Source organism: Myxine glutinosa, chromosome 2, assembly GCF_964187855.1.
Source record: "Myxine glutinosa chromosome 2, kmMyxGlut1.1, whole genome shotgun sequence".
Classification (NCBI taxonomy): domain Eukaryota; kingdom Metazoa; phylum Chordata; class Myxini; order Myxiniformes; family Myxinidae; genus Myxine; species Myxine glutinosa.
This window is the reverse complement of record NC_136262.1, coordinates 10,643,387-10,659,734: the sequence shown is the minus strand read 5'-3', so window position 1 is coordinate 10,659,734 and position 16,348 is coordinate 10,643,387. Positions and strand designations below refer to the sequence as shown.

Here is a 16,348-nt window from a genome sequence, read left to right as displayed (position 1 = left end):
AGGGTGAAGTGGGTGGTGGTGGAAGGTTTGGACTGTGTAAACATGGTGTGTACACGACTGATGAGGTACAACTCTTTTATTTGCATTTACATAGAATGGAGAGGGTGTGAGGGGGGATATTCGTTTGGTGCATACATAGGAAGGGGTGAAAGGGAGGTCCAAAATTATCATATTTATATATAAAATAAATAGCTGTATGCATATTCAACAAGGCACAAAAAGAGGAAGCGGGAGAAAAAAAGATTTATACACAAAATTGGGGCTCATGAAAGTGTGAGGAATGCTTACCTGTCGTGCATTAAGAAACAAAAACGTTTTTCCACAGAAGAGAGTTGTGCGTTCGGGTCGGGGTGTGAGTTCAAGTGTACCCGGGGGAAGACTTGGTTCTTCCTCTTGTGGAGAAAAACTGCATGGAAAAACCAATGCATGGGGCATTTGCATGGGGTTGAGGGCAGGGGTTAGGGTGAGATGGGATAAAGTTGAATAACAAGGGAAAGTGTGAGTAATGGTAAAAATAAAATAAATGAGAGTAGTGCCAGATTAAAAGAGTGTGATCATTACCTGCTCAGGGAAGGCAGTGGCTTTCTGGATTTCACAGCGGATAAGTATTCTGTGAAGTATTCTGCTTGTACCACGGGTCGCAGGGCAATCAAAGCACATATGGTCTGTAGGAGAGGTGATGGATGATCATGTTATTTGCTGCTTGGTAGCAAATGGTTGTGATTGATGACATTGAGAAGCACAACTCTGGAACAGCACTCAAAAAGGAATCCAAGTATTTAGTCTCTCATGAGGAAACACTGCACTGGGAGCACAAGTGTTCCGAGTTCATGACAAGAGAAGATCATCACAAGGTGTTCACAAACCTGTGAAGCCTTTCAGTGTGACAGTAAAAAGTATAAAACGTTCACAGTACGAGAATATTGCAATACAGGTACCTTCACTGTGACCTTGAGTGATCGAGTAACAAAGTGAGTGACCTGGTCGTCCCAATGACTCAGTAAATGACCTCCAAGCTGCAGTACAACATTGCCGAGAGAGGTACGGTCTGTAATTTCTTGGCCAGAGGAGACCACCACGAGAGGCACATACTCAGCCCTTTGGGGTCAACAATGAAAAAATAATAAATACATTTAAAAAAAAGAAGTACAAGGTAAGTGGAAGTACAAAAATTAATTAACTGCTGCATTAGGTGCTGTCAATTTTTTATTATTTGTCGATGTAGTGTTTACAAAATCATCCACAAACACTTGGACACGTCTAACGTCTCAGTGAAATGGGTCCTCCAAACCCCTTAGCACTCAAGATCGACTACACCAGCTGCCATAACCTCACAACTTCTCAAACTGGTCAAATCAACTTTACCATTATCATGTCTGGTAACTGTTTAAGAAACATGGCTCCACTATACTGGAATTCCTATTCCCAGCATGCACCCCATGGCACTTATAACAGTTTGAAGTTGAGCATCATCTTGTGTTGGAATAACAACTTCCAGGCAAATGGCAGTAACAAAAAATTTCAGACCAAAATCCAAGACCATGTCAATGTATCACCAAAGGGGAATGATAGGTGCAAAATCATTTGGTTTACCTGTAAAACCATTCCTTGGAAACTTACGATTTGGGAAGGCCTCAATGCCAATGCCACCACAAATTATAATAATGACTCCACCCAAACTCACCTCCTTAAAATAATCTAACTCGATGAGGATGGATGCGGCATCAATGGCCATCAATCTTGCTAGATTCCGGTATGCACATCATCATTGGACAGGTGAAATATTCATTCATCAAAAGCTAAAAAATATTCTCCGAGCTATCGGTTTGAATGATCATGAAAGTATTCAATTTGTGCATTACATTATTAGTAGTGCAACAGTCCTTTACCTGAATTTGCTGTTAAACACTCCAAACTGAATGTTGCAATTGAGACCAATGTGCATGATGACCCCGGTCTGGAGACGTTCTCCTTCAAGCCACGTCCCATACTTGGACTCGTCCTTTAGACCGAGCCGAGGAATCACGGACGGCTTAGCCTATCGAGCGAAGCACATCAAAATCAGATCAACTACAGGTGCAAAGTGCACCACCTGGTGAAGTCATGTTTCTAGGTATCTATAACACCACCAAGTCAAACGCTGCACATAGTCAGTAAACTCAGACATCAATAAATAAACATAACTGCAAAGCAAGGCAATATTTGGTTCAGAAGGTACACGGTAAAGTCAGTAGACAATAAAATTAAAAATTAAAATAAACATGGGTATAAGGAAATACAACAGCCAGAAACCAGCCTTTGCAATCAGAGTACTGGAATTTGTCCAATATCACAATGACCTCCATCCGCTGACCTTTCCTCTCCCAACGTCTTCCTTCCCTACCACACTAAACCTTCCTCTCCCCGTCCCCCCGCCCAAATCCCCACCCCAACTACCTAAAATTAGCACAGGCCTCAGCAAATGACAAAAATTGATGGTTAATTGATTAATTATCAATGGTTAATAATAAAATCCTGGGGACTAAAAGGACGATCGCTTCACTATTGGGGGAAGTTTCTCTGAAAAGCTTGAATTGCAGTTACAAAACTTCATAAGTGGTGTAAGGTCCGGGCCTGTTACACCAGGCTTAGGTGAAAGCGGTTGTTTATTTTCTGGCACAAAACATTATTTAGAACTTTAAACTGTTTACATACTGCGTCATTTTCTCTCGCGATCTGTGTTAATGGTAATGGTACCTGAAAGTTAAAAAAGTTTTTAAAATGCTAATAGTGACATTTACTAGTAGTCATTTCAGAGGCTGTGAACATCTCAGTTTGGCACCTCGCAAAGGTGTGGGATTTTTTTTTACCGAGCAGTATTACTTGGTAAGCTCTGTGCACTTTTACGACCCATAAGACGCGCTTCAATGTGGAAATCTAAACAGAAGGAGCAACGGAATGTGTCAAAGGCCGATGATCATGGGACTTCAAAAGGGAAACTGCAGGTTCAAATCCAGCCGCAGAAGCTACCAATCATTGCTACTCAGCATCTAAACCCATCGATGACTGACTGTGACAAACTAACATATTAAACATAAAAATAGCAATTCAACTCGGAGGGAGAAGGGGATAGAGTTGAGGTTTATCCCCTTGTTCAACCTGCCATGACTAATTAATTGCAGGCTGCCAAAAAGAAAGCCGAATTTTTTTATGTCAAAAAAAACAAAAGGACAGGTGTACAGTTTTCTGGAAACCCACCAAGTTCTTGTTGGGATGTGTGACCCAGAGTCGAGCATGAACGCGGCTGATACTTTGATCATTGAGAAGCAGCACGGAGCAATCCTTACGACCAACGACATACTCCTCTCCCACCAGCAACCTGTGAACCTCTGCGGGGAAAGTACGGTACCCTAAGTACATCTGATAATTGTAGTCATCGGTCACTGCTGGAAGCAAGGAAAAAAATATAAGAATCCACCATCGTCGCATTACTGATATCCAAGGGGTCATACAAGCAATGTGAAAACTTCTGTTGTTCGTTGTTGAAGGCTGTGTTGTTTTTGGTGATTAAACACAAATAGTACGGCGGATAAGCTCTCATATTATAACAATTGTGCATTTTATGAGAAAAGCATGAAATTTCTAACATAGTTAGTGCATACCATAAGATTTATTTTCAGATGTGGAGGGAAGTCAGATTTGACCTCTGAGGACCGTGAGAGGTCAAACCCAAAATGGCCGCCAGTCCACCAGGTCTAATGTTCAAACGCGCTTAATTCTGGAGCCAAACAGTGTAGAAAAACATTATAGGTGTCATTTCCAACTAAGTTGGGGGTGCCCATTCATTTGGTGATACTTTTGAGATCGCCAGAACTCAAGGTCATGCATTTAGGTCAAGGTCAAGGTCGAATTACGTTAAATATCTATTTTTATGATACTGCAGTTGGAACTGCTATTGGAAAAAGTTCATTTGAACTTTTAAAACTTTATTTTTTCAGGTACAGGGATAGGTCCAGAACACCCAGAGACCAGAAATGATGAAATAAGTGTTTACACTGCAAGGAATGATGCAATAACCTCTGAAAAAATAACTGTAGTTAACCAAGTATGTCCACAAAAGCTTAAGTGCAATGATGAAAATTGGTAATGATCAAAATCTAACAGTCTCCAGAACAGAAGCACAGTGCAGTGTACTTGAGTGCAGCTTTGGCACACTTGCAGCGTCCAGTGCACTCTTTCTTGCAGCCACAGTGGATCAATTCATGGCACGATTTTGATGCTTCAGGGAGAGTGGTCCAAAGAGGCTGCCACCCAGTTGTCTCCTTTGTCCAGCCCCAGTCAGGTGGGTCTGGCATCTCTGGATCCATGACCAATGCCTGGTTCCAACAGTTGGCCTGGTAGCAAGTGCGCTTGATGTGCTGCTTGAGTGCTGCCTGGGTTGGAGGAATGTTCTCTAGAGTTCTACACTTCTGTGTGAAGAGCTGTTTCCTGGCATCATTCACTTCCGTGCTCTCAGTGGTTCGGTCGTACATCAGCACCACAAATCGCCCGAGCAGTAACATTGAGCCTTCACTGACCTAACTTGGCATGCCTAGGAGTTCATGGAAAGCAATGTTATGTAAGCAATGGGCATGTTTATATTATATGTTTATATTCAGATCTGGCGATCTCAAAAGCATCACCAAATGAATGGGCATCCCCAATTTAGTTGGAAATGACAACTATAATGTTTTTCTACACTATTTGGTTCCAAAATTAAGCGCGTTTGAACATTAGACCCAGTGGACTGGCGGCCATTTTGGGTTTGACCTCTCACGGTCCTCAGAGGTCAAATCTGACTTCCCTCCACATCTGAAAATAAACCTTATGGTATGCACTAACTATGTTAGAAATTTCATGCTTTTCTCATAAAATGCACAATTGTTGTTGATATCCGCTGTACTAAAAGGAATTTCAAATAATAATAATTAATAATCAAATAATAAAAATAATTTCAAAGGGAAGAATGACAGCAACACAGAATGGTATAAATAAGTTTTCATGCACTTTTTAAAAGATCCAACTGTATTTTATTTCTCATTGAAAGGTGGTTGTATTGAAATTGTGACTTTGCTCCAAGGCCTTGATGCAATATTGCTTGAAAGGAGCTACAGGCCAAACTAGAGTTAAAATGAAGTGAGTAAGATGTGCTCTGCTGTGTCAAACATGATGAGATGTATAGTGGAAGAGAAGATGACAAGGATTTGGATAATTTTATACAGTATTGTGTTCTCTCTGCAAATGGGAGAGAGTGTAATCTATATTATAAAAGGAGCCGTGTCTGTTTGTCTGTCTGTCTGTTTGTTTGTTGTGTTATAACTTGAGAACGGATTAACGGATTTCAATAAATCCAACTACGGTGGATTCGGGTAACTTGTTTGTGATCCCAAATTTTTTTTTATTTTTTTTTAATGGGTACATGGACACGCGTGTGAAAACTGCAAATGCCAACACATGATGTTGGTTATTCCTGCCTGGAGAGCAGGATCTCCCAGGAATCCTTTTTTTTTATTCCCCCATAGATTAGCCATCGCAGCAAAGTTTGGTATTTCCGTCAGCGAAGTGACGGGTCTTATATTCTAGTGGGTTTAACATGGTAGTTACATTGGATAGGACCATTTAGGTTGCTGAAAGATCAAACGAGCACACTTGTTCTGCACTCCGTAATCGGTACATATCCTGTTTAGCGGTTCCACCAAGTAAAAATGGACCGTAATCCAGCCAAGGGAGCACAGGTGCACGAACATCATGACAAGTATCGCCATGTCATTTAATGTCATTAACTAAGTACACCTGATACCTAACAAGGTTTCTAATGTCATTAAATGACACCACAGAGCTCCTGATGTCATTAAAACTGGAAGAAATGTTTTAAAATGTACATAAAGAAAAAATAAAACAATTAATTCACAAACTACATAATCAGTAAAGTGAAAAATAGGGGCAATACTCCTGGGCGCTCACCTTTTAGAATAAAGCATTAGAGTACACCAACTAAATGTATTTTAAACAGTATCATGGTATCTTAAACAAATTGCAATGGTTCCCTAGTAGCGCGTAGAATCAATCAAACTAACAAAAAAAATCAATACAAAAAAGTGAACATATGACTTTAAACAAACAAAAAAAGAAATACCTATCCTGGGGGCAACCCTCAACCCTGGTAGACACCCATACACCACGATCATTATATTGCCGTGAACAAACATTGACACATAACGGGTGATGAAGGTTGTGGTCAAGTTCCATCAAAATTGTGTGTGTAGTTTTGTAGAAGAGAGCAAATACCTATGTTGGAGGGCAACACCCGCCCAAACTCCATGGTCCCCCCGACCCACTCCCCCCCAACCATCCCCTTCCCCCGTTCCCACCCCCCACTCCGCCTCTGGAGGCAGTATTCTACCGCTTCTTCTATACTTGATCAGCCTAAAGCTGCTATTGCCCAATGATAGCGAAAATACCACTTTTATAAAAGTAGAACAGCACTCGGTAGATTGCATACCTCCACCAGGCTAAACAGTTTACGTTATGTATCCTACTGAGAAGCCAGATCTGGACCTGCACCTGAACCAGAATTTAAATCGGCTTGTTCTTGTAGCCAAACCAACTCATCCACCAAGTTTCATCCGAATTCATCCACACGTTTTTGAGATATCATGCTAAATATGTTTTTTGGCCCGATCACTCAATGGTGAAGAATCACTTTTTAAAAATTAAAAACAATTTATCGCATTCGGATCTCTATTCAGATCTTCACCCAAATTGAATATATTCTTCCTCATCACACACATTCTGTCCACAAAGTTTCATCCGAATCTGTCCAAACTTTTTGAGATATCGTACTATATGTCATTTTTGGCCTGATCCCTCAATGATGAAAAATCACTTAAAAGTTCTTGGATCCATATTCAGATCTTCACTAAAATCTAATCATTTCGTCCTTGTCACACGCCCAACCTCTCCACCAAATTTTGTCCTAATCCGTTCATAACTTTTTGAGATATCCTGTTCACAAACAGACAGGCAGGGGTGAAAACAAACAAACATAACCTCCACCCACCTTCGGTTGAGGAGATAATAAGATGTCTCATCAAGTGTTTGATAGATTTTCATGTTGTGACAAGGTTTCTTTCAGCCTTCAGGTGCAAATTAATCAGAAAAACATAATTATTCTTCTTTAATTTTGCATAAAAGTGTCTTAGAATGTACAAATTTAAGGTTCAAATATGCCCGAGTGGGCTAACGATCATCTCTTGAGGTTGTAGTTCAGACCTCTGCATATTTGTGAGGAGCCCCTCCCCCAACCCCCCGAGGAGCCCCCCCTCCCCCCTGAACCCCGGGAGGCCCCTTGATAGGAATCGAAAAATCTAAGACCGAGCAGTCCTGTGGACCATTGAGGCCCATTTCATAAGTTAATCTCTTCGAGAATCGAGATGAGATGACCTAGAGTCCTAGACAATCACACATTTTTCCTAACATGGGATGGGGGAACACCCCTTCCCAGACCCCCACCCCCCCCCCCTCTCCCAGATCCTCATATCCTCTCACAGACTCTCCAAAATCCTACACCCACCTACCATCCCCCACTCCCCTCGGTCACTCCGCTCCCTCACACGACTCTTTCACACCTTCCTTCCGCTTTTTCTTCTCTCATTGTTGGCAACTACCTGCAAAACTAAATTATCTGCAAAAACAGATGCTTGCAACTACAGACAAATCAGCCTGCTCCCAAATATCAGCAAAGTCATTGAATCCATCATTGCTTCGGATATCAAATCCTTCCTCTTCTCCAATAGCTTGATCTCTGATCATCAATTTGGTTTCAGACCAGGTCACTCTACTCTGGACATGCTGCTTCTGCTGTCTCAACAATGGATGGAGGTCCTCAATGCCAAACAGGAAATCAGACCTGTCTCCTTTGACATATCATGTGCCTTCGATACGGTCTGGCACCCCGCTCTGCTCACCAAACTCTCCTCCTATGGTATCCATGGAAATCTCCATGCATGGCTGGCGGACTTCCTCTCTGGTCGTAGTCAACGTGTGGCCCTGAATGGGTTTCTCTCATCTCCCCTTCCTGTTCAGGCTGGAGTTCCCCAAGGCAGTGGGCTGGGCCCTGTGCTTTTTCTGGTCTTCATCAATGATCTCTCCGACTCTCTGGAAAATCCTCTCAATCTCATTGCTGATGACTCCACTCTCTGCCACTCCATACCTCATCCCTCAGATCGGCAGTCTGCAGCCTCCTCACTCTCTGCAGACCTGGACAATATCACAAACTGATCAAACAAGTAGACCATGTCTTTCAATCCTGACAAATCTCACACTCTCACTATGTCTCTCCGAAAAGATCGTCTGGAAAACCCTCCCATTTACTTTCTGAACAATCCTCTCCAAGAAGTTTTTTTTTTGTTTTTTTTTGTATACTGAATCGAGGCTCGTGAAAGAGCTAACATTTATTTCACAAACAAATCAACCAGACAAACAAAATATATACAAAGAGGGAGCGGAATACAAGATGGGGAGAGAAGGGGAAGCACACAAACACAACATTTGAGAGCAGGGAGAAGCGTGGGAGGGAGAGGACTTGGGGGGAGGAGGCGTGGGAAGGGTGGGGGGGAGAGGTATAAAACAAAAGGGGACCGAAATTAGCGGGGGTAGAAAAGATCAAGGTTTTGGATGGGGGAAGATAAGAGATGGTGGTGAACAGCTGTTTTAAAGACCTGGAGGGTGGAGTGGGATTGAAGAGAGTGAGGGAGTTTGTTCCAGAGGCGGGAGAAAAGAGGATTGAAGGAGTGAAGGTGAGCAGAAAGTCTTGATTTTGGCAGTTTAACCATAAGAGGGTTGCAGGCAGATCTTGTGCGACCTGTAGGAATATTTGGGGGACAGAGCCCAGAGAGAGCTGGGGGGGCAAGGCCAGAGAGGAGTCGGTATAAGACGGAAAGACCACCAACCTGCCTGCGGTGAGTGAGTGAAAGGCCCTTGGAGTTAGCTTCATCGCGGGAGATTCCAATGATTCTGAACGCTTTGGTTTCAACAGCGTGAAGACGAGCTAGGTGTGAGGCAGGAGCACCAGACCAGAGGGGAGAGCAGTATTCCATAGAGCTGCGGATGAAAGCCTTGTATGTGGTGAGGAGCTCAGGTGTGCCAAGGAAGGACTTCGCACGACGGAGGATGCCCAGTCGGCGACTGGCTTTGGAGGCCAGATTTGAAATGTGGTTTTCCCAGGAAGAAGTTCTGTCACTCAAGCTTTTGGGTCTCACTATCTGCCATGATCTTTCCTGGGAAAAACACATTTCCAAGCTGGTCTCCAAAGCCAGTCACCGACTGGGCATCCTCCGTCGTGCAAAGTCCTTCGTTGGCACACCCGAGCTCCTCACCACATACAAGGCTTTCATCCGCAGCTCGATGGAACACTGTTCTCCCCTCTGGTCTGGTGCTCCTGCCTCACACCTAGCTCGGCTTCACGCTGTTGAAACCAAAGCTTTCAGAATCATTGGAATCTCCCGCAATGAAGCTGACTCCAAGGGCAGGCAGGTAGGTGGTCTTTTTGTCTTCTACCGACTCCTATCCGGCCTAGCTCCCCCAGCTCTATCTGTGGTCTGTCCCCCAAATATTCCTACAGGTCGCACAAGATCTGCCAGTAACCCTCTTCTGGTGAAATTGCCAAAATCAAGGCTCTCTGCTCACCTTCACTCCTTCATTCCTCTTTTCTCCCGCCTCTGAAACAAACTCCCACACTCTCTTCAATCCCACTCCTCCCTCCAGGTCTTTAAAACAGCTGTTCACCACCATCTCTTATCTGCCCCATCCAAAACCTTGATCTCTTCTACCCCCGTTAATTCAAATCCTGGAAGTTCTAGCAGTGTACATGTGTGTTATACCTCCTCCCCCCCCCCCCCCCTGCCTTCCCATGCCTCCCCCCACCCCCCAAGCCCTCTCCCTCCCACAGATCTTCAGATGTCCCTGTTCTGTGCTGTTGTACTTGTCTGCTTCCCTCTCTCTCCCCATCTTGTCTCCCGCTCCCTTTATTGTATGTTTTGTCTGGTTTTTTTTTTTGTGATTGATGTTAACTCCTACACGACCTTCGATCTTGTACACAAAAAAAAATACAAAAAAAAACTATGTGTACATCACTCTCATTCAGGTGTTTGTCAAATCATTCCCCCAAAAATTACTTTCAAAACGAGAAACACACACACACACCTTGCTCATCATCCACATGGACAAGCTTCCACATGGTCGCACCCCCGCACCGAGGTCTCCAGATGCCTGTGTACCGTTATGTAGAGAGTCGGGACACGGAAAGGATCCGCACTCTGGGTCGTCTCGAGATGGCAACAGACCGTTTCTCCGAGAAATATCGCCAGGCCTAGCAGAATTCCCAATACGGAAGTTTCAGGTCGTGCTGCGAGGTGGGAGTCATGACTTGAGGTTGGGGCTGAGAACACTGAGACGTGGGTCATGGGGGCGGGGCAGAGAGGTGGGTCATGGGGACGGGGCCGAGAACACCGAGACATGGGTCATGGGGACAGGGCCGTAAACACCGAGACGTGGGTCATGGGGACGGGGCTGAGAACACCGAGACGTGGGTCATGGGGACGGGGCAGAGAGGTGAGTCATGGGGATGGGGCAGAGATGTGGGTCATGGAGACGGGGTAGAGAGGAGGTGGGTCATGGGGACGGGGCAGAGATGTGGGTCATGGGAACAGGGCAGAGATGTGGGTCATGGGAACGGGGCAGAGAGGTGGGTCATGGGGACGGGGCAGAGATGTGGGTCATGGGGACGGGGCAGAGAGGTGGGTCATGGGGACGGGGCAGAGAGGTGGGTCATGGGGACGGGGCAGAGATGTGGGTCATGGGAACGGGGCAGAGATGTGGGTCATGGGAACGGGGCAGAGAGGTGGGTCATGGGGACGGGGCAGAGATGTGGGTCATGGGGACGGGGCAGAGAGGTGGGTCATGGGGACGGGGCAGAGAGGTGGGTCATGGGGACGAGGCAGAGAGGTGGGTCATGGGGACGGGGCAGAGAGGTGGGTCATGGGGACGGGGCAGAGAGGTGGGTCATGGGGACGGGGCAGAGAGGTGTGTCATGGGGACGAGGCAGAGAGGTGTGTCATGGGGACGAGGCAGAGAGGTGGGTCATGGGGACGGGGCAGAGAGGTGGGTCATGGGGACGGGGCAGAGAGGTGTGTCATGGGGACGAGGCAGAGAGGTGGGTCATGGGGACGAGGCAGAGATGTGGGTCATGGGAACGGGGCAGAGAGGTGGGTCATGGGGACGGGGCAGAGATGTGGGTCATGGGGACGGGGCAGAGAGGTGGGTCATGGGGACGAGGCAGAGATGTGGGTCATGGGGACGGGGCAGAGAGGTGGGTCATGGGGACGGGGCAGAGAGATGTGTCATGGGGACGGGGCAGAGAGGTGGGTCATGGGGACGGGGCAGAGAGGTGGGTCATGGGGACGGGGCAGAGAGGTGGATCATGGGGACGAGGCAGAGCGGTGGGTCATGGGGACGGGGCAGAGAGGTGGGTCATGGGGACGGGGCAGAGAGGTGGGTCATGGGGACGGGGCAGAGAGGTGGGTCATGGGGACGGGGCAGAGAGGTGGGTCATGGGGACGGGGCAGAGAGGTGGGTCATGGGGACGGGGCAGAGAACAAACACAAATGTATGTTACATTTGTGTTTGTTCATTTATTTATCTTTCATTCATTTTGTATCTATGTTCATTTGAAATGTATCTTTGTTCAAAGATACATTTGTGTTTGTTCTCTGCCCCGTCCCCATGACCCACCTTGAGTTACAATGAGGAATCTTGGAAGAGTAATTTACACAATTATTCACAACAAAACACTTCATAAAATAAATACATTAAAAAACTTTATTTTTAAATTCATCTTGTTTTCTTCCATGTGCATCAGTCCTGCTGCGGCCAAACATTTGATTTATAGGAAATAAAACACGAACAATGTCGACTCTTTCACCGTCGATCTCGATTGTTATAATGAATAAAATCCTCGTACTCGGACAATGCCCGGACACTTTATGTACATATTTTAACATGCATTTTGTCCGCTGTAAGACCAAACCAACCCCATCAAAATCCCGTCACACACCAACAATAACAATAACAATTATTTAATATTTACTTTTCTTAAACGACTTCACGTCACACATTCAGAAATATTCGGTTTTTTTAAAGCGTAATCAAACTCTGTGTATTATGATGTAATGATAAATCATAACACAAAAAAAATTACAAGTACAGTCCTGTACAGTGTACTGTATATTTCGCCCACAATACCTGCGCTGCACTATCACCAGATTTTTTGATTTATAGGAAATAAAACACGAACAATGTCGACTCTTTCACCGTCGATCTCGATTGTTATAATGAATAAAATCCTCGTACTCGGACAATGCCCGGACACTTCATGTACATATTTTAACATGCATTTTGTCCGCTGTAAGACCAAACCAACCCCATCAAAATCCCGTCACACACCAACAATAACAATAACAATTATTTAATATTTACTTTTCTTAAACGACTTCACGTCACACATTCAGAAATATTCGGTTTTTTTAAAGCGTAATCAAACTCTGTCTATTATGATGTAATGATAAATCATAACACAAAAAAAATTACAAGTACAGTCCTGTACAGTGTACTGTATATTTCGCCCACAATACCTGCGCTGCACTATCACCAGATTTTTTTAAATCCGTCGTAAATACATGTGAAGCAGCGGTTATTGTTATCCACATCGCTGTTAGTTATTACGAAAACAACACATGCGATATACCTGCGGTTATGTAAAATGAGGCATACCGCCACATTTTCCTCAACGTTGAACGCACTGTACAAAATGGCGAAACTACCGCGCTGAACTCATGGATACAGTCATTCCTTACACCTCCTGCCTGCTACACCACCACATTTTCCTCACCGTTAAACGCAATGTATAAAATGGCGAAACTCTTGCGCCGAAGTTGTGGATACGATCATTCTTTACACCTCCTGCTACACCACCTCATTTTCATCATATAATTCATCTTTAAAACCAGCAGGCATTTAAACAGTGACAGCAACGCAAGAAAAGGAGTAAAAGACAAATTAGATTTAAGCTAAGAAAGGATGCGAAACGATTGCCAACGACATTACTCCAATTACCAGACTGAAAAATAAAGAGCCTCTCTTCGCCATTTTGTTGTTGTTTTTGTGATTAATTTTCCCTTCGAAACGATATAAAGCGAACTTTAAATCACGGAATTGTGTTTGGTATACGTTGTTGCAAATAGCAGTCGCATGTGATATTCTGGCACGTTGTGATATTCCCTGATGGTATTTATTGAAAACTAGGCGTTTGCAAGGCCTTGCACTCCCCCTTTCAATCAGCAGAGGGACACCCACTGAAGTACATAGAGGTAGATGGTAGAGAGAGGGCTCACACGACCAGTGCACCAGCAGTCACGTGACAGCCGCCATCTTGGTTAGCACTCCACTCTAAACGCAAGTCTTCGTTTCTTCGAATCTTCGTTTTCTCGAATAATTGTGTAAAGTTACCACTGAAATGCCATTTTGCGCGGCAATAAACTGCTCCAATCGCCTGAAAAAAGGTTCAGGGAAGACTTTCCATAGGTAAGTGGTATGATTTTCAGCACACGATGGTGTTACGAAAGGTGCTACAGTGCTACAGGCCTATTTTCTCCACTTTTTTTTTTCTTTTTCTTTTTTGTACGATGAGCAGGGCTTTCTCACCCTCCCATGGTTCCACATACTGAAAAAAAAAATGTATGATTGTGTTTTGTGTAGAAAGTGCTGACTTGACAGAGGAAATCCACTATTTTTACCTTCGCAAAAGCGGAAGGTTATGTTTTGATCGCTGTGTATTTATTTGTATGTCTGTGTGTGTGTGTGTATGTTATTCGCATAACTCAAAAAGTATTCAACCGAATTGCATGAAATTTGGTGGGATGATTGGTTATTATACGGGACACATTTGATTAGATTTTGGGAGCAATCGGGTCAAAGGTCAAGGTCAAGGTCACGAAAAGGTCAAAATCGTATTTTTGTTGTTCTGTTCCCTACACTCCCATGCCAAGTACAGAACAGTAGCTGCGGCGAAGGTATGCGCTCTACCGAGTGCCCGTTCTAGTTATCTATCTATAATTCCAGTAATCTCTGTGTGTTTGTTTGTACGTTTGTTTGTCTGTGACCGCTGTTTCTCGACAACCACGGGTCCGATATACTTTAAACTTGCCAGGTATATTGCTGGGGACCCGAGGATGTGCCTTTTCAAGGTTTCATATTAATCGGACAATTACTTACCGAGCTATGTCCAAAAAACGATTCAACCAATCAGAGAGCAGCGAGCTATCGCGTGTGCCGAACGTGGCGAACACACTCTGCCTCGGATGGCACATTTGAGAGCGTATTCATTTATTTCCCGTCGGCAAACTATGTTGGCGCTATGTTGGCGTTAAACGATGTTTTAAAACTAATTAAAACCCCGGGGGGATTGTCACTGTACTCGCAAGCCGTTCGCCGTTCGCTTTGGCGTTGCGAATGGACCAAAACATTTCATGCACCAAACCATTTCATGTAAAGCGTTCGCCGTTCGCTTTGGCGTTGCGAATGGACCAAAACATTTCATGGACCAAACCATTTCATGTAAATAGAGGGGGGGATATAATTTTAGATATAGATATAGTACGGGCATGCCCTAGTATCTTAAAATAGGAATGTTACAAAATTTTGAGATGTTAAAAATCAAGCCTGTAATTTATAGCATCAGATAAAGCATGGAAAGACCTTTAATTTGATATCTAATTCACTTTCATATCTTCAGTATTAAAGAAGTTATGGTCATTTTTATACTCGGAAATTAGCATCTTCTTTCCTATTGTTTTGCCATTAACTTAAAACAAAAGCTGTGATCGAGGACTGTCAATTTAATGACATAAAAGCCCATAACTTCCTTAAAAATGAAGAGAACTGAATGAAACTTTCAGTTATTATAGACTAGCAGAAGTACCCGGCATTGCCGGGCGGGGGAGGGGGAAGGGGAGGAGGGTGAGGGGGGAGAGAGGGAGGGGAGGAGGGTGAGTGAGGGGGGAGGGGAAGGGAAGGGGGGAGGGGAAGGGGGGAGGGGAGGAGGGGGGAGGAGGGGGGAGGAGGGGAGGGGGAAGGGGAGAGGAGGGGGAAGGGGGGAGAGGAGGGAGGGGAGGGGGAAGGGGGGAGAGGAGAGAGGGAGGGGAGAGGAGGGAGGAGAGAGGGAGGGCAGGAGGGTGAGGGAGGGGAGGAGGGTGAGGGGGGAGGAGGGGAGAGAGGGAGGGGAGGAGGGTGAGGATGGGAGGGGGGAGGGGGAGTGGGAGGGGAGGGGGAAGGGGAGGGAAAGGGGGAGAGGAGAGAGGGAGGGGAGAGGAGGGAGGGGAGAGGAGAGAGGGAGGGCAGGAGGGGGAGGGGAGGAGGGTGAGGGGGGAGGAGTGGGAGGGGAGAGAGGGAGGGGAGGAGGGTGAGGGGGGAGGGGAGGAGGGTGAGAGGGAGGGGGAGAGAGGGAGAGGGAGGGGGAGGGAAGGGGGGGAGGGGAGGAGGGGAAGGGGGAGGGGAGGAGGGGGAGGGGGAGGGGAGAGAGGGAGGGGAGGAGGGTGAGGGGAGAGAGAGAGAGGGAGGGGGAGGGAAGGGGAGTAGGGGGAGGGGAGGAGGGGAAGGGGGGAGGGGAGGAGGAGTAGGGGGAGGGGGAGGGGAGGAGGGTGAGGGAGGGGAGAGGAGGAGTGTGAGGGAGGGGGGGAGGGGGAGGGAAGGGGAGTAGGGGGAGGGGAGGAGGGTGAGGGGAGGAGGGTGAGGGGGGAGGGTTGGAGGGGAGGAGGGGGAGGGGAGGAGGGGGAGGGGGAGGGAAGGGGAGTAGGGGGAGGGGAGGAGGGGTAGGGAGGAGGAGGAGGGGGAGGGGGAGGGGAGGGGGAGGAGGGTGAGGGAGGGAGGGGAGGGGAGGAGTGTGAGGGAGGGGAGAGAGGGAGGGGAGGAGGGGGAGGGGGGAGGGGGAGGGAAGGGGAGTAGGGGGAGGGGAGGAGGGGGAGGGGAGGAGGGAGGGGGAGGAGGGTGAGGGGGAGGGGAGGGGAGGAGGGTGGGGAGGGGAGGGGGAGGGGAGGGGCCCATAACTTCCTTTAAAATGAAGATAACTGAATGAAACTTTCAGTTATTATAGATTGAAGCATTCTACAAAAGATATGATACATCTTACTTTGGATGACCTGAAATTGAATTACATAATTAATTAATTACCTAATTAAGTACCTAATTACCTAATTAACAGTCGTGACGGAAATTGTAA

The 16,348-nt window shown here is 46.0% G+C and overlaps 1 protein-coding gene and 1 long non-coding RNA gene across 9 annotated transcripts in view; one reads left to right on the top strand and one right to left on the bottom strand.

The window, feature by feature from the left end:
* NBN (nibrin) overlaps nucleotides 1-12,914 on the bottom strand; it is an 83,654-nt gene extending 70,740 nt beyond the window's left edge. For 2 of the 8 annotated variants that reach the window (XM_078772980.1, XM_078772985.1), the window contains exons 1-7: nucleotides 12,108-12,137; nucleotides 10,222-10,465; nucleotides 3,238-3,368; nucleotides 1,890-2,038; nucleotides 939-1,098; nucleotides 562-665; nucleotides 289-406 (exon numbers count right to left, since the gene is read on the bottom strand). In XM_078772980.1, coding sequence (XP_078629106.1) covers nucleotides 289-406; nucleotides 562-665; nucleotides 939-1,098; nucleotides 1,890-2,038; nucleotides 3,238-3,368; nucleotides 10,222-10,255 — 696 coding nt within the window. In that variant the 5' untranslated portion in view covers nucleotides 10,256-10,465; nucleotides 12,108-12,137. Of the gene's footprint in view, nucleotides 1-288; nucleotides 407-561; nucleotides 666-938; nucleotides 1,099-1,889; nucleotides 2,039-3,237; nucleotides 3,369-7,078; nucleotides 7,155-10,221; nucleotides 10,466-12,107; nucleotides 12,138-12,318; nucleotides 12,536-12,820 lie in introns of those variants that run through there. The other 6 variants (XM_078772979.1, XM_078772986.1, XM_078772984.1 and 3 more) reach the window with 5 other exon arrangements.
* Nucleotides 12,915-13,189: 275 nt separating this feature from the next.
* The window catches only part of LOC137422670 (uncharacterized), a 32,945-nt gene continuing 29,786 nt past the window's right edge, over nucleotides 13,190-16,348 (top strand). Inside the window, exon 1 of the long non-coding RNA XR_013622540.1 lies at nucleotides 13,190-13,656. This is a non-coding gene — a long non-coding RNA (uncharacterized LOC137422670). The remainder of the gene's footprint in view (nucleotides 13,657-16,348) is intronic.